General features: G+C 47.2%; 1 protein-coding gene across 2 annotated transcripts in view; it reads left to right on the forward strand.

Moving 5' to 3' along the window:
- LOC137425711 (SWI/SNF-related matrix-associated actin-dependent regulator of chromatin subfamily A member 5) overlaps positions 1-22,065 on the forward strand; it is a 186,496-nt gene that overhangs the window by 162,928 nt on the left and 1,503 nt on the right. For both annotated transcript variants that reach the window (XM_068114419.2, XM_068114420.2), the window contains exons 17-21: positions 8,075-8,185; positions 8,432-8,545; positions 20,183-20,305; positions 20,427-20,559; positions 21,899-22,017. In XM_068114419.2, the coding sequence (XP_067970520.1) occupies positions 8,075-8,185; positions 8,432-8,545; positions 20,183-20,305; positions 20,427-20,559; positions 21,899-22,017 (600 nt within the window). The remainder of the gene's footprint in view (positions 1-8,074; positions 8,186-8,431; positions 8,546-20,182; positions 20,306-20,426; positions 20,560-21,898; positions 22,018-22,065) is intronic.

Below are 22,065 nucleotides of genomic sequence, written 5' to 3' on the forward strand. Positions count from 1 at the left end.
GCAGACCAGGGCAGGGCCCTGGTGCGATTTCTGCAAACGCGTGGGGCACGGTGAAAACCGCTGCTTCTCTAATCCCGCCTGTCCGGCCTACCGAGGCAACCCTCCTGTTAAGTCGGAGGGAGATCAGTGGAGCTCATCCGCCGGGCCCTCGCACACGACGGTGGCATCGGTGACCGAGGTCACTGCCACCGAGGCTAATTCCATTCATCCACTGTACCAGGATTATTCAGGGACAGCCTTAGTGGGTGGCCCTGATTCGATGCTGAAGTTTGAGGCCCAATACCTTCGGGATACTGGGGCGACACGGTGTGTTCTCCGGGCGGGGGTAGTTCCGGCCTCTCAGATGCGTTATACCGGCGAGTATACCCTCCTTCGGGGCATTGACCGGGTTCTTGGCCGGTATCCCCTTGCCCTCCTCGAGGTCCGGAGTGACATTTTTAAGGGTCCAGTGACCTGTGTGGTGGTACCCTACTACCCGATACCCGGGGTCTCCTTGCTGATTGGCAATGATGCCATGGCCAGGGAGGAGTCATTGACTCTGACCTGTGGGGGGGTCACTAGATCCCAGAGTAAACAGGCGGAGAGAGTGGCGGAGTCAGACATATCTTCACTCTGGCCCGAGGAGCCTAGCGCCTCGACTCCAGTTCCCGACGGTGACGTTGCGTCAGCTGAAGTCCACCCGAGCCTCCCGTCAAGCCACCCTCAGGTGCCGTGCTCCTCAGGGACCGCTCCCGCCATGTCGCGATTCAGCAGGAACGCTAATGCTAAGGTATATGTGGGAAACCTGGGCAATGGAGCAGCGAAAGCCGAGCTAGGGAGGGTCTTCGAACATTACGGACCACTCCGCAACGTATGGGTTGCTCGAAACCCACCTGGATTTGCAGTTGTTGAGTTTGAAGAGCCACGAGATGCTGAAGATTCGGTCAGAGCCCTTGATGGAAGGTTAATTTGCGGATCGCGTGTGTGCGTCGAGATGTCGAATGGCATGTCGCGGCGGCCTCGTTTCAGACGCCCTTTGGTCCGCAGGCCTTTCGACCCGAACGATCGATGTTACCAGTGCGGTGAAAGGGGTCATTACGCATATGACTGTTGTTCTCGACACCGGAGGAGTACCCGCCGCTCTAGGTCTCGGCCCGTTTCCTTCCTGTCAACGCTTCCCCCAACTTGAGTTTGGCCCCCTTGCCTCTCTATTGTGCTTTGTGTGAAGTGTAACTCTTGTAGGGTAGATATTAATGTGGTGTATGGTGTTAAAATTTGTGTGTGAAAAAAAAACCAAACTGGTTCATTGTTAACCTGTTAATGCCTGTTAATTGCCTGTGCGTTAATAATTGCGTTATTGTTGCGCTATTGCGTTGCGTTGTATTGTTGCGTTGTTGCGTTATTGTTGTTAATAAGTGTTAATAATTGTTAATTGCGTTAATTGCCTGTTAGCGATTACCGCCATCATCTTGCCATGTGATTTGCACCTACTACAAATACTGGTTTTAAAAACGCCGTCTATTCGACGGGGTTTTTACTTAGGGGGGGAGGACTGTGAGAAACCACCGGTGAAACCACCTGTTCTCACCCAGATTTGGTGCCCCGCCCACCGCGTGACGTGGCCTCCTTGGAGCCTCACGCGATCGGGAGGCGATTCGGCACGTGATTGGTGGAGAGTCCAGAGAGCGCGGTCGCCATCCTATGCAACGGACGCGACTCGAAGGTCGGAGTGGGAAATAGATAAAGGGATTTCCCTTAATCTTCACGACAGCCGCGTTGGGCTGATCGTTTACCGTTCTGTATTTTACGAGTGAGTAACTCCGGAAGAGAACGAGTGATTCCCGGATCTCGTGGATTGGAACCGTGAGTCAGATATTGCCTGCGTCGTGTTGGAGCTGCTGGCCGACCGTTCCTGCAGGCCTTGTGCGGTGTATTCCACTCTGTTACCCTCCGAGTCCCGGAGATCGTCGATTGGAACCGCGAGTGATCTTGCCTGCGTCCTGTTTGGAGCTTCTGGGGCCGACAGTTCCTGCAGGCTTTGTGCAGTGTATTCCATTCTGTTACCATTTATGGTTTTTGTGATCGAGCCAATAAAGCATCGTGCCTTACCCCTAGAAGGCCGATTAAAACACAATTGTGTTTATTGAGTTCTCTCTGTCCACTCCGTGGACTACTTGAAGCCCGGACATTAACGTCCGTATTCCGTGCTGGGAACCATTTCACAGCCGGGATCGCGACAAAATATATATATTGTCGCGATCCCGGCTGTGAAATGGTTCCCAGCACGGAATACGGACGTTAATGTCCGGGCTTCAAGTAGTCCACGGAGTGGACAGAGAGAACTCAATAAACACAATTGTGTTTTTATCGGCCTTCTAGGGGTAAGGCACGATGCTTTATTGGCTCGATCACAAAACCATGAAAGGTAACAAAATGGAATAAACTGCACAAAGCCTGCAGGAACTGTCGGCAACAGACGCTCCAAACAGGACACAGGTAAGATCACTCGCGGCTCCAATCGACGATCTCCGGGACTCGGAGGGTAACAGGATGGAATTCACCGCACAAGGCCGGCAGGAACGGTCGGCCAGCAGCTCCAACACGAAGCAGGCAATCACTCGCGGTTCCAATCTACGAGATCCGGGAATCACTCGTTCTCTTCCGGAGTTACTCGCTCGTAAAATACCGAACTGTAATCGACCAGCCCAACTCGGCTGTCGTGAGGATTCAAGGAAAGCCCTTTTTAGATTTCCCACTCGGAGCCTTCGAGCCGCGTCCGTTGCACAAGATGGCGACCGCGCTCTCTGACCCTCCACCAATCGCGTGCCGAATCGCCTCCCGATCGCGTGAGGCTCCAAGGAGGCCACGTCACGCGGTGGGCGGGGCACCAAATCTGGGTGAGAACAGGTGGTTTCACCGGTGGTTTCTCACAGTCCTCCCCCCCTAAGTAAAAACCCCGTCGAATAGACGGCGTTTTTAAAACCAGTATTTGTAGTAGGTGCAAATCACATGGCAAGATGATGGCGGTAATCGCTAACAGGCAATTAACGCAATTAACAATTATTAACACTTATTAACAACAATAACGCAACAACGCAACAATACAACGCAACGCAATAGCGCAACAATAACGCAATTATTAACGCACAGGCAATTAACAGGCATTAACAGGTTAACAATGAACCAGTTTGGTTTTTTTTTTTCACACACAAATTTTAACACCATACACCACATTAATATCTACCCTACAAGAGTTACACTTCACACAAAGCACAATAGAGAGGCAAGGGGGCCAAACTCAAGTTGGGGGAAGCGTTGACAGGAAGGAAACGGGCCGAGACCTAGAGCGGCGGGTACTCCTCCGGTGTCGAGAACAACAGTCATATGCGTAATGACCCCTTTCACCGCACTGGTAACATCGATCGTTCGGGTCGAAAGGCCTGCGGACCAAAGGGCGTCTGAAACGAGGCCGCCGCGACATGCCATTCGACATCTCGACGCACACACGCGATCCGCAAATTAACCTTCCATCAAGGGCTCTGACCGAATCTTCAGCATCTCGTGGCTCTTCAAACTCAACAACTGCAAATCCAGGTGGGTTTCGAGCAACCCATACGTTGCGGAGTGGTCCGTAATGTTCGAAGACCCTCCCTAGCTCAGCTTTCGCTGCTCCATTGCCCAGGTTTCCCACATATACCTTAGCATTAGCGTTCCTGCTGAATCGCGACATGGCGGGAGCGGTCCCTGAGGAGCACGGCACCTGAGGGTGGCTTGACGGGAGGCTCGGGTGGACTTCAGCGGACGCAACGTCACCGTCGGGAACTGGAGTCGAGGCGCTAGGCTCCTCGGGCCAGAGTGAAGATATGTCTGACTCCGCCACTCTCTCCGCCTGTTTACTCTGGGATCTAGTGACCCCCCCACAGGTCAGAGTCAATGACTCCTCCCTGGCCATGGCATCATTGCCAATCAGCAAGGAGACCCCGGGTATCGGGTAGTAGGGTACCACCACACAGGTCACTGGACCCTTAAAAATGTCACTCCGGACCTCGAGGAGGGCAAGGGGATACCGGCCAAGAACCCGGTCAATGCCCCGAAGGAGGGTATACTCGCCGGTATAACGCATCTGAGAGGCCGGAACTACCCCCGCCCGGAGAACACACCGTGTCGCCCCAGTATCCCGAAGGTATTGGGCCTCAAACTTCAGCATCGAATCAGGGCCACCCACTAAGGCTGTCCCTGAATAATCCTGGTACAGTGGATGAATGGAATTAGCCTCGGTGGCAGTGACCTCGGTCACCGATGCCACCGTCGTGTGCGAGGGCCCGGCGGATGAGCTCCACTGATCTCCCTCCGACTTAACAGGAGGGTTGCCTCGGTAGGCCGGACTAGCGGGATTAGAGAAGCAGCGGTTTTCACCGTGCCCCACGCGTTTGCAGAAATCGCACCAGGGCCCTGCCCTGGTCTGCGGCTCGCGACCGCCACCAGTGGAGGGCATCGGAGAACCCCTCCCCTCGATCCAACCGCCGGGCAGACGGGGGGCGGTCTTGATCGCATGATCCTCCGTCTTACGACGCGACTGCGTGACTTGCAGCATTTTGCACGCCAAAACATGTTTATCAATAAGGTTGACGCAGTCTGCCAAGGAAACAGTGTCTTTGTCGACAAGAAACAATGCTAAGTCAAGCGGAAGCTGTTGATCGATACGGTAACGCACCAGGAGTTCCGCAACCGCTTGAGGTAACTCAACCTTGCTCCCCTTGAACCATCTCTGCAGCTGTTCCAACAAGGCCCGCGAATGTTCCTCATAGGTTTGACTGGACTCACGAGTCCAGCTGAAAAAATTTCTCCTATAAATACATGCGGACACCGCATAGGCGTTCAAAATCTCGGCCTTCAATGCCCTGTATTTGTTTGCGTCCTCGGTTGCCATCCTCGCATATACCTCCCTCGCCCTCTCAGATAGATGGCTCACAAGATGGCCGACCCACAAGCTCTCATCAATGCCACCGGCAGCCAACAACTTCTCCGCCATCTCCAGATACGCTTCTGGCTTCGTGTCTCCCGTCCAGTCCGGCAAACGAACATGAACAGTTTCCGGGACTCTTGCAGCAGACCCCTCTGCCCGCGGTCGTTCAGTCAACATTCGCAACTCATGCTCTCTGACGTGTTCAGCTTCTGCTGCTGCCTCTGCTGCTGCCGCACGCTCTCTCTCTCTCTCACGCTCTCTCTCTGCTGCCGCATGCTCTCTCTCTGCTGCCGCATGCTCTCTCTCTGCTGCCGCAGCACGCTCTGCCTCTGCTGCTGCCGCACGCTCTCTCTCTCTCTCACGCTCTCTCTCTGCTGCCGCATGCTCTCTCTCTGCTGCCGCATGCTCTCTCTCTGCTGCCGCAGCACGCTCTGCCTCTGCCCTGTCATTCTCCCTGTTATACATGTCCAGTTGTTGAACCGGAGTCAGCCCGGTCCAGAAGGGCGAACGCATGCATTTAGTCATGATGGAATCGCTTCCTAACATCTCGGGTTGAGTGACCGGGTCAAGGCTGCTTGCGTCGCTCACATCGCCACCCACGTGACTGTCAACATGATCAGGTTGAACTCTCACTTCTCTGGTCGACATAGCTTGGCTACGAGTTATCATAAGACAAGGCACAAAACACAACGCTCAAACACAACGCTCTGTTGGGGAAATACGACACGAACTACACAATATCACCCGCACATCAAATTGCCAATGAGAAAAATACCACGTACAAATACTCACGTTTTTTTTTTTTTTGTCGGTTGTTTGGAGGGATCCGAGGCTCACTTATTCTGCAGTGAAGCACCACCCAAGACAGCGTCCTACGGCGAGAAAGTTCCTCCAAGACGGCGTCCGCTGGTGAGAAGATGCAGAGAAGATGCAGATGCCGAATTCCCGTCTCAATTCGAATGTCTCTCACTTGAAAGATCCTAGGACGAGCAACCCATTTGTCGCGATCCCGGCTGTGAAATGGTTCCCAGCACGGAATACGGACGTTAATGTCCGGGCTTCAAGTAGTCCACGGAGTGGACAGAGAGAACTCAATAAACACAATTGTGTTTTTATCGGCCTTCTAGGGGTAAGGCACGATGCTTTATTGGCTCGATCACAAAACCATGAAAGGTAACAAAATGGAATAAACTGCACAAAGCCTGCAGGAACTGTCGGCAACAGACGCTCCAAACAGGACGCAGGTAAGATCACTCGCGGCTCCAATCGACGATCTCCGGGACTCGGAGGGTAACAGGATGGAATTCACCGCACAAGGCCGGCAGGAACGGTCGGCCAGCAGCTCCAACACGAAGCAGGCAATCACTCGCGGTTCCAATCTACGAGATCCGGGAATCACTCGTTCTCTTCCGGAGTTACTCGCTCGTAAAATACCGAACTGTAATCGACCAGCCCAACTCGGCTGTCGTGAGGATTCAAGGAAAGCCCTTTTTAGATTTCCCACTCGGAGCCTTCGAGCCACGTCCGTTGCACAAGATGGCGACCGCGCTCTCTGACCCTCCACCAATCGCGTGCCGAATCGCCTCCCGATCGCGTGAGGCTCCAAGGAGGCCACGTCACGCGGTGGGCGGGGCACCAAATCTGGGTGAGAACAGGTGGTTTCACCGGTGGTTTCTCACAATATATATATATATATATATATATATATATATATATATATATATATATATATATATATATATATATATATATATATATATATATATACAGTGGAACCTTGACTTACGAGTTTAATTCGTTCTGTGACCGAGCTCGTAACTCAAATTGCTCGTATCTCAAATCAAATTTCCCCATTGAAATGCATTGAAATGCTATTAATCCGTTCCAGCCCCCAAAAAACCACACCAATTTTTTTTGTTACGTGTTTTTAAATAAGAAAAATGTACTTTATAAATAACAAATAATGTATAAACAAGCACGACCTCGTATATACTGTACATAATAAAAGACAATGTAAAGAAATAAACTGGTTTCATTAAGTGTATTTACCTTGAAGATCAGACGAAGATGCTGGCGGAGGTGGAGGGGATAACTTTTGCCTTTTTCGCCACACTTTCCTCGCTTTCACTTGCAGGGCGTTTAAAGAAAAACCTGTCCAACGAGGTTTGTTTCTTCCTCCCTTTCAAAATGTTTCGAAAATGAGTGAGGCAAGTGTCGTTACACAGCGCCAACGCCAAAATAACCGAAATGCGAAAACTAAAATGCAGCGCTATACGATAGAGATACTGTACGTGCACGGCAGGCAAGATAACCACGTGACCAGAACCCACCTGGCGGCAAAACTCAAAATAACCGAAATGCGAAAACTAAAATGCAGCGCTATACGATAGAGATACTGTACGTGCACGGCAGGCAAGATAACCACGTGACCAGAACCCACCTGGCGGCAAAACTCAAAATAACCGAAATGCGAAAACTAAAATGCAGTGCTATACGATAGAGATAATGTACGTGCACGGCAGGCAAGATAACCACGTGACCAGAACCCACCTGGCGGCAAAACTCAAAATAACCGAAATGCGAAAACTAAAATGCAGCGCTATACGACAAAGATACTGTACTTGAACGGCAAGATAACCACGTGACCGGGTGGCGAAAGCTCGTAACTCGGATCTCGGCTCGCATCTCAAAGCAATAAACCGCCGGAGCGACGGCTCGTATCTCGAAAAACTCGTAAGTTGGGGCACTCGTAAGTCAAGGTTCCACTGTATATATATATATATATATATATATATATATATATATATATATATATATATATATATATATATATATATATGTATATATATATATATATAATATATGCGAGCATGCAATAATTGTGAATTTGGAATCGTCTTGGGGACGGGGGAATGAAGGGGGGTCTCCTGCCCCTCCCCCCACCTTTTTATTGTACCTATGAATTCTGCTACAGCTCTTGATACCTCACCTACCTCTGGAGACACCTTACATATTTCACTATAACATTGCAAAGTTGTCTTTCTTAACCCATGATATCATGTATCGAGCCCCCATCCCTTTCCCCTCCCCTATTGTCATTCTCATCTTCTCTGCCACGTTTTCCGACAGTTGAGCCTCACAGAGTGGATAGAGCCACCAAAACGTGAACGAAAAGCTAATTACGCCGTCGATGCATACTTCCGAGAGGCTCTGCGGGTTAGCGAACCCAAAGCACCAAAGGTGGGAAAGAGTATGACATGCATTTAAGGTATCGTCCCATTATACACATTTTCCTTTCACCTTAAGAGTCTTGTCGTGCTTTCAAATATTTGTTGCTGTTGAATCCAATGAAAATGTTTAAAAGCTTCTGTATTTATTTTGGCCTTTCTCATGGAACTTGGGACAATGCACGTGTGATGAAACTTGGTTTATGGAACACCAGGATAGTCCAGAATATTTTACCTTTTTATTGTCCTATTCATACAGGCCCCACGGCCCCCAAAACAGCCAAACATTCAAGATTTCCAGTTCTTCCCTCCACGCCTTTTCGAGCTTCTGGAGAAGGAGATTCTACATTATCGCAAGACAATCGGTTACAAGGTGAGAAGAGGAATTCACCTCATTTCAAGTCCTTCAGGCATCTTCCTTTTCCCATGACCATTATCACCAAACGTTGATGCTTTTTGTCGTAGCATGGTCTCTGGTCATGATTGAGAAACTCAACTTATTCGATGTCATAACATTGACGTGCCTTCCAAATTACCTCCGCCACCAAAGGTGGGTGGAGGTTATGTTTTCACCCCTGTCTGTTTGTCTATCCATGTATCTGCCCGTTTGTGAACGAAATATCTCAAAAAAGTTGTGGACGGATTCGGAAGAAATTTGGCAGAGATGTAGCATATGTGACAAGGACGAAATTATTATATTTTGGTGAAGATCCGGATTCGGATCCGGCTACTAGAATTTGTAAGTGATTCTTCACCATTGGGAGATAGGGCCAAGAACGATACATAGCAGGATATCTCAAAACGTTGTGGATTGATTTCGATGAAACTTTGTGAATAGATTGGGGGTGTGACAAGGACTAATCGATTCGATTTTGGTGAAGATCCGAATACGGATATGAGAATGTTGTTCAAGACTGAAGGTATTTCCGCAGTCCCGTAATCAGAGTCTATGTCAGGATCATTACCGTCGACATTACGAGTCCCATGAGAAGTTTCCCACTTCATCTGCATTCATAACAGGGGTAGTTCCAGGGGGGGGGGGGTACACTGGGGGCACATGACCTCCTCCCCGCCACCCTCCTTCCATCCCCAATCCCCACCTCATCTTCCCTCCGCTACTACCATATTTACTTCCACCATCTGCAATAGACGGAGGTAATGTTTTCAACCCTGTCAGTTTGTTTGTGTGCAGGATATCTCAAAAAGTTGTTTATGGATTTTGGATTTAATCTGGTGGAGGGGTTGTGTGTGTGACAAAGAAGAATTGGTTCGATTTTGGTGAAGATCCAAATCCGGATCCGGATACGATAATTTATTGATTCTTCACTATGGAGTGCAATCTGGCAAAAACGATACAGAACATGATATTTCAAAGTTTTGGACGGATCAGGTTGAAGCTTGGTGGAGAGGTTGTGTGTGTGACGAGGACAAAGTGATTCAATGTTGGTGAAGATACAAATTCAGATCCAGATACGAGATTTATTTTTTATTTTTAAGTGATTCTTCAAAATTAAGAGATGAGGCCAAAAATGATATATATGATGATATTTCATGAAGTGGTAGACGAGTTGTGATAAAACTTGGTGAATGAGTTGGTTAAGTGGCAAGAACAAGCGGATTAGCTTTTCGTTCAGATCCGAATCCAGATCCGGCTTATCAGTGGGATACAAATCAGGATCCGGCCTATCAGACTCAAAGTAAGACGTGCATTCATTTCTGTATATTACAGGCCATGAGCTACCTCTTTGGACAAAAACGCCAACAAGAATGCAAACGAGCCACATGCTAGTTTTAACTTGTACGCAACCTTCAGAGTCCAAGCTATCATCTTTTCCGGCCCTGGAAACTGAGCCGCCCCTGGCACCATCGTACGACTCCACATCTGGTACCTCTTCTCCAATGATACGTCTACTGCTCCGTCCAATGACTTAGAACCTGCTCGTAAAACTACAGACTCGCTTAAATGAGCACACGAGACGGGACACACAGGCACTGCACCTCATCCCCGTCTGATATCTGCTCGTTTGTGACAGTAGACGCAGTCAGTGAACTGGTGGACTAATAATAACCTTTCACACTGATGCATAAAGTTTTATTATATTTTCTTCTATCCTAGGTGTTTGACGTCAAGGCCATTGCTAAGAAGAAAGATGTGCACACTGGCCTGATTGGTGTTGTCATTTCCACAAAGCCTTCAGATACTGGAGGGTTACGAGAAGTTGTGTATGTGGCAATAGGAGCAAGAGTTATGGTCATCCTCAACATTGACGTGTCTGTTGGCCTTGCCAATTGTGTATGTGGCACTGCTGTAGCTGTAGAACATACAGGAAATGATGTTCAAACTATCGTGGTCAAGTTTGACAGTGAACGAGTTGGTAAAAAAGCTATAGCCAACAGCCAATACAAACAGACGTATCCTGGTGCTGTGCCAATCGAGCGACAAGAGATGCAGTTCTTTGCTGGAAGAGGCAGACATTCAGTGCAGGCTAAACGTATACAGTTCCCGCTCTCCCTTGCATGGGGCTGCACTATTCATAAGGTGCAAGGAAAAACGTTGGACAATATTGTGGTCTCCATGAAAGGCAGGGGACATTTCATGCCTGGGCAAGCTTATGTTGCCCTGAGTAGAGTTAGAACTCTACAAGGGTTATATCTGTTAGGATTTGATGCTGGCACAATTCGAGTCAATCCTGCTGTTCAAATAGAAATGGATCGTCTCAACAATACTCCAAGGCCAATATATGAACTTCCATATTCCTTAAATACCAATGAAGAATGCCTCAAAATCAGTCTGCTGAACATCTGATCGTATCTAGAACACGGGAAGACCTGAAAGGTGATCCTGTTATACCTTTCATTGATGTATTCTGCTTTGTGGAGACATACTTTCGAGAGGGACAGCATCTCAATGACGGTGCTCAAATACTACCAGGCATGAAGTACTACAGAACAGAAAGACCACGCAGCTCAAATGTGGCAAAAGGAGGCATCATTATAATGGTGGCACAATAACTGGCACCTGATCCTGCCATCCCTGGAATCGAGTACACAGCAGTGTCTAACAAAATGTGCAACAAACGTCAACATTGTAACAATCTACAGATCTCCATCAATGAGTTCTCCACTGTTCAAGGAAAGACGACAGGCCTTGCTGTAATCTCTAAACAGAACTGTGGTAACGGGCATACTTGGTGACTTCAACTATGACCTACTGGACTGGCCAGAACATAGCCTTCTACAAGTGCTGAATTGTCATGGATTTAACCAATGTGTTACAAGACCTGCCACTGACTATGGGTCACTTTTAGACCACGTCTTCATCAACAGAGGACTGCAAATACACGTGCACATTGTGGACACCTATTATTCAGATCACGGTATGGTTTGTGTTGCAATGAAGGTTTAAAGAAAAGTGTTGCAGCCGTGAGAAGGTCTATTGCCTCAATTCTTGGTATGGCCGAATTTGCAGTGTGGAAGTGCAGATGCTAATTACTGCTTAATTGATTAAATAAAATTAAACTTCTTGGTTTAATTGTAAGGAGGTCGAAAAGCTGTAAGGAGGTCGAAAAGGGCTGTTTCTATTAAACTCCATATTAGCTCCTGATGGGCCATTCAAACGAGCCTTTTCGATTCTCCAGAACTTTTAGTTTTACTTATGAAGTAGATTAGAATTCACTATATACTCCTTTCTATATCACAAATAAAATTAATATATATTTGTGGAACATAAATGTACTAATTATGTTCATAATTATGAATTATGAACATAATTGACTTCCGCTTCCGGTCTTCCCGGCGAGGTTACGTTTTTTCGCAGCTGTCCACACTCTCCACGCTATCGAAGTTAAGTAATTGTTCCCATTTGTATTTTCGTCAAAACTGTATTTATTTTATGGTGTGTGTACCTACAGTGGGTCCCGAGGAAAATTCTCGGTGTTAATCTTTCATACCTGTATAGAAAATCGTGTTAATTCGTGCCGTGTCTTTTGAGGCCTTGTACCGTGTCCTACCTTGAGGCTTTGTTTTTCTCTCAGCAGTCCGTCGATTGTGCTCCAATAACTTTCGTTCTCTGTTTTTTTTTCCCAGTCTTTTCACCCCATAGCCGACTTCCTTGTTTAAAATCTCAACTCAAAAAAAAACAACATTTCCTTCTCTGTTCTTATTCGTTGTTCTTATTCGTTTATTCGTTGTTCTTATTCGTTCGTTCACCCGGTGTGTACCCCGGTTTAGAATAGGTACACCGTATCCCTGCGTGTCGTAATAGGCGACTAAAAGGGTTGGCGTCAGGAAGGGCATCCGGCCATAAAAACGTTGCCTCAAAAAGAGAACCATGACAATTACAACTACATATAGGCAGGGTACAGCCCGAAGTACCCCGTGGGGAACCCCACTCCCTCTCGTCAAAACTCAAGGTGGGGAACCCGATCGAAGCAAGGGTGGAAATCATTCCATTTATGACGACGAAACATCTGATGCCCGACATGGAGATTGGTTTCTGAGGTTTGGGACATGGAATGTAGGGACAATGACAGGGAGATCAGGAGAAGTAGTGGAAGTATTGGTCAGAAGAAGAATGGACATACATGTATATCATACAATACATACAATGTATGTTGTGTGCAGGAGACGAGATGGAAGGGAAGTGGTGTGAGAATGGTGAAGGGTAGGCAGGGACAGAAATACAAGTTTGTGTGGCAAGGGTGCCCAGAAGGTGTGAATGGTGTTGGTGTCCTGTTTTCTGAGGAGTTTGTAAACAGTGTGGTGAGTGTGACGAGAGTGAGTGAAAGGTTGATGATGGTGAAAATGATGATTGGAAAGCTCTTGGTGAACGTCATCTCGGGATATGCTCCGCAGGTTGGTCGGAGCGATGAAGAGAAGGACAAGTTCTGGTGTGCTATAGAGAAGCTGATGGAAAACGTGAAAGATGAGGAAGTTGTTGTGGTAGGAGCAGACCTAAATGGACATGTGGGAAGGAGTATGGACGGTTTTGAGGGAGTTAATGGGGGTTACGGATATAGTGTGAGAAATGGAGAAGGTGAAAAGATTTTGGAGTTTGCTGATGGAGCTGATTTGTTGATTTGTAATACTCAGTTATCGCTCCCAGTTCCAGAAAGAGGATAATAAGCTTGTTACATACACGTCAGGTGGGTCGACGACAACCGTTGACTACCTGATGGTGCATAGGCGAGATAGGGGGCACCTCCAGGACACAAAGGTGATCCCGGGGGAGGAGGCTGTTTCACAGCACCACTTGGTTGTCTGCGACATAAGGGTGAAAGGTGCGAGGAGAGCTCGGCGGGTGAAGTACCAACCGAGAATGAAGGTGTGGAAGTTGAAAGAGGTGACAGTGAGGGAGGCATTAAAAGAGAGGCTGAATATGGTAGAGGATGATGTGGTTGAGCTTGAAAGTGGTTGGATGTCAATGAAAGATAGTCTGTTGGGAGCCGTTGGTGAGGTATGTGGATGGACAAAAGGACCACCGAGGCACTTGGAAACATGGTGGTGGGATGATGAAGTTGGAAAGAAGATTGATGAGAAGAGGAAGAAGTTCAAGGAGTGGCAGAAGTCGAAGGGTATGGGGGCAGAAAAGGCAGAGCATGAAAGTTATAAGGCAGCCAAGAAGGCTGCAAAGAAAGAGGTAGCAAAGGCACAGGAGGCATGTAGGAAAATGTTCGGAGAACGCTTGGATTTGGAAGAGGGTCAGAGAGCGGTATTCAGGATTGCAAAGCAGATAGCGAAAGAGAGGTGTGATGTGATGGGGGTGAGTTGCTTGAAGGATGAAGTGGGACAAATCGTTGTGGACCCAGATGGAATTAAAGGAAGATGAAAGAGATACATGGAAATACTGTTGAATGCAGAGAATGAATGGGATGGCAATGGAGAGAGTAACCCCGTTTTAGGACAGGCAGAGAAGATAACCGAGAAGGAAGTTGAGGAAGCGACAAAAGCAATGAAGAGTAGAAAAGCGGGAGGGCCGACGGTTGTTCTGGGAGATATGTTGAAGGCAGCTGGAAATTGGTGTGTGAAGAGAATGACAGAGATCTGCAATCTGGTGGTGAAAGAAGGCCGCATTCCAGTGGATTGGGAACTGAGTACCCTCGTCCCTCTATACAAGGGGAAAGGTGACCCTCTGGACTGTGGCTCATATCGAGCGATAAAGTTATTGGAGCATGGAATGAAGGTATTGGAAAGGGTGTTGGAGAGGAGGATAAGGAAGAAAGTGAAGATTGACGAAATGCAGTTTGGATTTATGCCAGGAAGAGGAACGACAGATGCGCTTTTTATTGTGAGGCAGTTGCAAGAGAAGTATATGGAGAAGAGGAAGAAGTTATTTCTTGGGTTTGTTGATCTGGAGAAAGCATTCGATAGGGTTCCACGTGAAGTAGTGACATGGGCATTGAGGAAGTTAGGAGTGGAGGAATGGTTGATCAGAGTAGTGATGGCAATGAACAAAAGAGCGCGCACAGCTGTAAGGACGAAGGACGGGAACAGTGGTGAGTTTGAGGTGAAGGTGGGAGTGCATCAGGGGTCGGTACTAAGTCCACTATTATTTGTAGCTGTGATGGAGGTGCTGGCTCAGAACGTAAAGGAGGGTTTACCGTGGGAGTTGTTGTGTGCAGATGATCTGGTGTTGATTGCAGAAAGTATGGATGGACTGCAGGAGAAGATGAACAAGTGGAAGGAATGTATAGAGACAAAAGGTCTGAATGTGAATATCGGAAAAACGAAGGTGATGGCAAGTGGTAAAGCATGTGGTGAGGTGGAAAGAACTGGGAAGAGGCCGTGTGCTGTGTGCAGGAAGGGTGTCGGAGTGAATTCCATTCAATGTACAATGTGCGCTGAGTGGGTTCATCAAAAATGTCGTGGTTTGAGAGGGTCATTAACCAGTGTGGCAGCTACATTCAAGTGTAAGGTGTGCACAGAGGGAGCTGCAGATGGAGGAAATGTTGAGTTGGATCTTCGAGACGGTGTGAAGCTGGAAGGTGTGAAAACATTTTATTACCTCTGAGACATGCTGAATGGAGAAGGTGGATCAGACTCGGCAACGGTTGCTCGAGTGAGATGTGCATGGAAGAAGTTTCGGGAACTGAGTGGCGTGCTGACGAGGAGGGGAGTGTCGTTGAAGCTGAAGGGAAAGGTGTATGCTGCACGTGTGAGAAGTGTTATGATTTATGGGAGCGAGACATGGGTAATGAACGTAGAGCAGCAGCGAAGGCTGGAAAGGATGGAAATACGAATGGTTCGGTGGATGTGTGGAGTATCGTTGAGAGAGAGGAAGACAAATGATGAATTGCGAAAGATGATGGGAATAGAGCCTGTGATGGATGCTGTGAAGTGAAACAGTTTGAGATGGTTTGGTCATGTGTTGAGGAAGGATGAAAGTGACTGGTTGAGAAGAGTGACGGAAATGAATGTAGAAGGAAGTAGAGGACGGGGAAGACCGAGAAAGACTTGGCTAAAGATGGTCGAAGAACAAATGCGGGCAAGGGGGTTAACAAGGGGAGATGCAGAAAATAGGGCAAAATGGAGAACATTGTCATGGGGACCGCAAGGCTAACCCATGCTCTTGCAGAGAAAATGGCCTTAAAATGCCTGTTGTTGTTGTTGTTGTTGTTATTCGTTCGTTCGTTCTTCGACAACGTGTTTCTCCCCCATTTCCCCAGATAGTTTTTCACTGTTAAACTTTAAAATGTTTAAACTTTCCCCTGAAGTACTGTATTCTGTCGTATATTATAACACCTTTTTCTTCTTCTTCTTTAAAAGGTTGCTTTCGACTTGCTCACCAAATCTATTCATCCCAAAAAAAAATTCCATCTCTTACACTTCCTATTTCATACATTCCCTAAACTCACCTGCACTCCACACCCCCTCCAGCGTCCTTAAACGTATTTTTAACTCGAAGGTCACAAGAAACTCATTTTGCAAAAAATGTTCGTTTCCCATTAATCGTACACTTTCAGAAATCCAATCTCACCCCTCCTCTCCAAATCTTCCCCATCACCCCTCCCCTCCAAAACACTCCCCATCACCCCTCCCCTCCAAATCTTCCCCATCACCCATCCCTTTCAAATCTTCCCCCTTGCCCCTCCCCTCCAAATCCTCCCCATCACCCATCCCTTTCAAATCTCCCCCCTTGCCCCTTCCCTCCTAAACTCCCCCCACACCCCTCCCCTCCTAGACTCCCCCTCACCCCTCCCCTCCTAGACTCCCCCTCACCCCTCCCCTCCTAGACTCCTCCCTCACCCCTTCCCTCCAAATCTCCCCCATCTCCCATCCCTTTCAAATCCCTCCCCTTGTCCCTTCCCTCCTAAACTACCCCCTCACCCCTCCCCTCATAAACTCCCCCTCGCCACCCCCTTCAAATCTCCCCACCCTAATTTCTTCTCCATTTCCCTCCTCTCACCCCTCCTCCTCAAAGCGTCCTCCCCCCTTCTTCCCCCTTCCAACTCTTACCTCCATCTCCCCCAACCTTCTGCCTCGCTCTTCCCCCTCCTCAAATAACACCTCATTGTGCCTCACCCAATCACCATCAAACCTTTTGTCCACCCCATCCTTCCCTTTCTCCAAGCTATTCTGAAATCTCTGACACACCTTCAACAGCTCTCCCTACCTCTTCCTCCTCTTCCACATCTTACCCGACCCCTCCTCCCCCCTGTTCTTTTATCCGATGCGCCCCCTTCCTCTTCATTAACGGTATGGACCTCAAACATCCAGGGCCTTCGTTCAAACTTAACTGATCTCTCCATACAGGTTGCTTCTGACAAACCAGACGTGATGTGCTTAACAGAAACATTCCTCCTTCATGATGTCTCTGATTCCTTAGTATCTCTCCTGGGTTACTCCCTCCTCCGGTATGATAGACCTGAGCCTCGTCCTGGAGGGGGGTTGCTATCTTTATAAAAAAAACTCTCTTCCTCACTCGCCCTGCACTGCACTCTCTCCACCTCACCCCCAGGAATACCTTTGCTACGGCTTCCCCTTCGCTCCCACCTTTTGTTCATATGTGTGTTGTACCGTCCACCAAACAGTGATGACTCCATCTGCATCTCGCTGTCTGATAAATTGGCCCAACCTCTATCTACTCATCCCAACTCTCTCTTCCTCACATGTGGTGATTTCAATTGTCACCATGCCAGTTGGCTGGGTGTGGGTACCTCTCTCATCAGCCATGGCTCCTCAGCAAAGCACTTCTGAGACTCACTGGGACTGACACAATCTGTCAATTTCCCGACCCGGATCTCAGTCAACGGAGCATCTTCTCTTCTGGACTTGGTTATGACTAACTTCCCTGAAAATGTCTGCTGCTCTTCTTCTGCTCCAATCGGCTCATCTGATCTTGTGCCATCTCTCTGACCATTCTCAGGGAGCCTGCTCAGCATCGACGAGTCTGGCATTTCACTCAGGCCAACTGGCATGGTCTTCAAGCAGCCATCAATCATCTGGACTGGTCTCCCATCTCGACCACCTCTGACATCAACTCATCCTGGGAATTCTTCCAAAGTAAATTGCTCTCTCTCATGCACAGATTTATCCCATCTCGTCTTCAGTTGTCATACCCTTCTTCCCGTCCATGGTACACGGAATCTTGTGGTGAGGCTGTTGCCCAGAAACAACTTGCCTTCGTCTCCTTGAAAGCAAATCCAACGGAAGGAAATCTCATTTCCTTTCACAAAGCCCGAAACAAGTGTGTGTCCACCCTCAGGAGAGCCAGGAAACAATATCTCTCCGTTCTCAAGACCGAGGTCCCTTATCTGTCTCCCTCTTCAAAATCCTGTTAGCGTCTGGTCAAATCTGTTTCTGGTATTTGTTCCCCCTCCATCCCCTCCCTTACCTCAAACAGCTACACAGCTGACTCCGCACGTGAAAAAGCTGAATGCCTCAACTCTGTGTTTGCCTCTAAATCTTGTGTCCCAAACCCATCCCTCTCTGTACCCACCGTACCCAGTCGTACCCAGCTGCTCCTGGACTCTGTCCTTTCCTCCTGACAAGGTGGAAAAGTTTCTGTCTCAACCCTTGACTGATTCTGCAACTGGACCTGAGGGCATCAGCCCACGGGTCCTAAAATCCTGTTCTTCCGCTCTTTCACTCCCTCCCTCTGTTCTCTCCACCCTCTCCTTTGCTCAAGGTCATCTGCCATCTGCTTGGAAATCAGCCAACATCACCGCTTTACACAAAAAAGGTGCAAAAACAGATCCTTGCAACTACAGACCAATCAGCCTTCTCCCAGTTATCAGCAAAGTCATGGAATCCATCATTGCTTCGGATATGAAATCTTTCCTCTTCTCCAATGGCTTGATCTCTGATCATCAATTTGGTTTCAGACCAGGTCACTCTACTCTGGACATGCTGCTTCTGCTGTCTCAACAATGGATGGAGGTCCTCAATGCCAAACAGGAAATTAGAGCTGTCTCCCTCGACATATCACGTGCCTTCGATACGGTCTGGCACCCCGCTCTGCTCACCAACTTCTCCTCCTTTGTTATCCATGGAAATCTCCACGCATGGCTGGCGGACTTCCTCTCTAGTCGTAGTCAACGTGTGGCCCTGAATGGGTTTCTCTCATCTCCTCTTCCTGTTCAGGCTGGAGTTCCCCAAGGCAGTGTTCTGGGCCTGTGCTTTTTCTGGTCTTCATCAATGATCTCTCCGACTCTCTTGAAAATCCTCTCTGTCTCTTTGCTGATGACTCCACTCTCTGCCGCTCCATTCCTCATCCCTCAGATCGGCAGTCTGCAGCCTCCTCACTCTCTGCAGACCTGGACGAAATCACAGACTGGGCAAACAAGTGGAACCAGTCTTTCAATCTTGACAAATCTCACACTCTTACGATGTCTCTCCGAAAAGACCGACTGGACAACCCTCCCATCCACTTTCTGAATAATCCTCTCCAAGAAGTTCTGGCACTCAAGCTTTTGGGTCTCACTATCTGCCATGATCTTTCCTGGGAAAACCACATTTCAAATCTGGCCTCCAAAGCCAGTCGCCGACTGGGCATCCTCCGTCGTGCGAAGTCCTTCCTTGGCACACCTGAGCTCCTCACCACATACAAGGCCCTCCTCCCTCCAGGTCTTTAAAACAGCTGTTCACCACCATCGCTTATCTTCCCCCATCCAAAACCTTAATCTTTTCTACCCCCGCTAATTTCACCCCCAATCCACTTTTTTGAAATACCAACTTCTTTCCTGGAAGTCCTTGGTGCCCTTGTGTTTATACTTCTCCCACCCTCCCCACCCCCCATTCCCACGCCGCCTCCCCCCAAGCCCTCTCCCTCTCACACATTCCCGATGTCCCTGCTCTCAAATGTTGTGTTTATGTGCTTCCCCTTCTCTCCCCATCTTGTCTACCGCTCCCCTTTTTATATACTTTGTTTGTTTGTGTGTTTGATTTGTTTGTGTGATAAATGTTAGCTCTTTCACGAGCCTCGATTATGTATACAAAAAAAAAAAAAAAACTGTCGGCATAGAATCTGGGCAAAACACATTGTATCGAGCAATCAGTCTTGGAAAAAAGTATTTTGATGTGACATCTGTGCGGGGATAACAATGAGTGCCTTCTATACTATACAGGGGTAAAATCTGTTTACCTACTCTCTTATTGGATGAACTGCAAGAACTGTTACTTTGAATGATTCCCAAGCTCCGATTGGATAACTACTCCAATAACTCTTTTGTATCTTTTCATTTCCTGAACGTCGTTATCAGTATGTGTCAAAGATAGCCTTGACCATTAATGAGACACTGCATATTCCTTTGTTTCCTTTTCCATGTAAAATACCATGACTATTCTGCCGAGGGGTAGATCAGTGTATGAAAGACTGGACCTATGGTGATTCCTGTGATTGATTTTGATTAAATGTGATTCTATATTGTGATTTTCTGGTCTACTCTGAGATACAAAACGTAAACTGTTCACTTGGCGGAGGTATGCTCTCTACTGAGTGCCGTTCTAGTTCACTACTGTCTCCTATTCACAAGATTCCGGTCTCTTCATTCCACATTTTGTATTTCACAAGGTTCCCAAGAACCCCGAGGTTGAGAACCCGGCTCAGGTTCAACTTGAGGAACAACAGAAGGTGGATGAAGCGGAGCCTCTTGCAGAGGAGGAGCTGGAGGAGAAGGAAAGACTGCTCACTCAGGTGTTTTCCTCTTTCTCACTGCTGCAAGGGTGTTGAATGCAATGAAGAAAATGAACATCTTTTTGATCACTACCATATCTTTGTTTCTTATATTTATTTTTTTGTGGTGGCTGCTGCCCAGGGCTTCACCAACTGGACCAAACGCGACTTCAATCAGTTTGTGAAGGCAAACGAGAAGTGGGGTCGGGATGATGTGGAAAACATCTCACACGATGTGGAGGGAAAGCTACCTGAGGAGGTCATGGAGTACTCGGGTGTGTCATAATGGTTGAGTTTCACAAAAAGGAATTTATTCATTGCCCTAATCACTTATAGCAAAAAAAACCCAAAAAACAAGAAGACGTCATGCAGGGTACGATACTTGCAAAATCCAACCCCTTTCCCCAAAGAAGGTTGCCATTAATCCAGCAAATTGTCCATTTCATCAAGATTCAAATTGACGATCTTGATCAAAGCTCAGGTCAATAGGATGAAAAGTGACGATTTATCATATGAAAATTGATGATTTTAGAAGTTTGACCTTTGACCTTTTAGAAGTGACAACCTTTGACCTTTTGACCTTAAACAGTTAGTTTCCCAATTCAGTGAGGCACTGTGCAAATGTTAATTTTTCAAGTCAATCGGATGAAAATTGACGGCTTTTCAGATGAAAATTGATGATTTTGGAAGTTTGACCTTTGGACCTCAAACATAGTTGTTTCCCTATTTAATGACTCAATATGCAAATGATGTTAAATTTCCAAGTCAATTTGATGAAAATTGACGGCTTTTCAGATGAAAATTGATGATTTTGGAAGTTTGACCTTGAGTTGACCTTTGATCTTTTGACCTCAAAAATAGTTGGCTTCCCAATTCAGTGAGGCACTTTGCAAATGCTGTTTAAATTCCAAGTCAATCGGATGCAAATTTATGATTTTTTAGATGAAAATTGATTTTAGAAGTTTGACCTTGAGTTGACTTTTGACCTTAAAATAGTTGGTTTCCCAATTAAATGAGGCACTATACAATTGATGTTTAATTTCCAAGTCAATCGGATGAAAAGTGACGATTTTTCAGATGAAAATTGATGATTTTAGAAGTTTGACCTAGAGTTGACCTTTGACCTTAAATAGTTGGTTTACCAATTTAGTGAGGCACTGCAAATGCTGTTAAATTTTCAAGTCCATTGGATGAAAATTTATGATTTTGGAAGTTTGACCTTTGACCTTTTGACCTCAAAAATAGTTGGTTTCCCTATTTAGAGACTCAATATACAAATGCTGTTCAATTTTCAAGTCCATTTGGATGAAAAATGGCAAATTTAGAAATTTGAACTCCAGATGACTTTTGACCTCAAAATCAATAGGCTTCTCAATTGTGACGACCTCTACAACCATGGTGAAATTTCATGATGATCGGTTTAGAATTCTGACCTAGAGGCGAGTGACAAACAGACAGACAAACTGTTTGTCTGTTTTCTAAAAACTTCTAAAATCAAATGGACAGAATAACAAACGCAACCGAGACCAATACACTTGAAAATTCTTCGATTTTGCAAGTAATTAAATGAACAAAGTGGGGAAAAGCATGTATTGCTTCCCCCATGTTGTGCAGCGGTGTTTTGGGAGCGCTGCAGTGAGCTGCAGGACATTGAGAGGATAATGGCCCAGATCGAGCGGGGTGAAGCCCGGATTCAGCGCCGCGCCAGTATCAAAAAGGCCCTCGACGCAAAGGTGAGAAAACTTCAGGTCATTGAGAAATACCTCTTTAGGTTTGATGTT

Source organism: Myxine glutinosa, chromosome 4 (assembly GCF_964187855.1).
Source record: "Myxine glutinosa chromosome 4, kmMyxGlut1.1, whole genome shotgun sequence".
NCBI lineage: Eukaryota > Metazoa > Chordata > Myxini > Myxiniformes > Myxinidae > Myxine > Myxine glutinosa.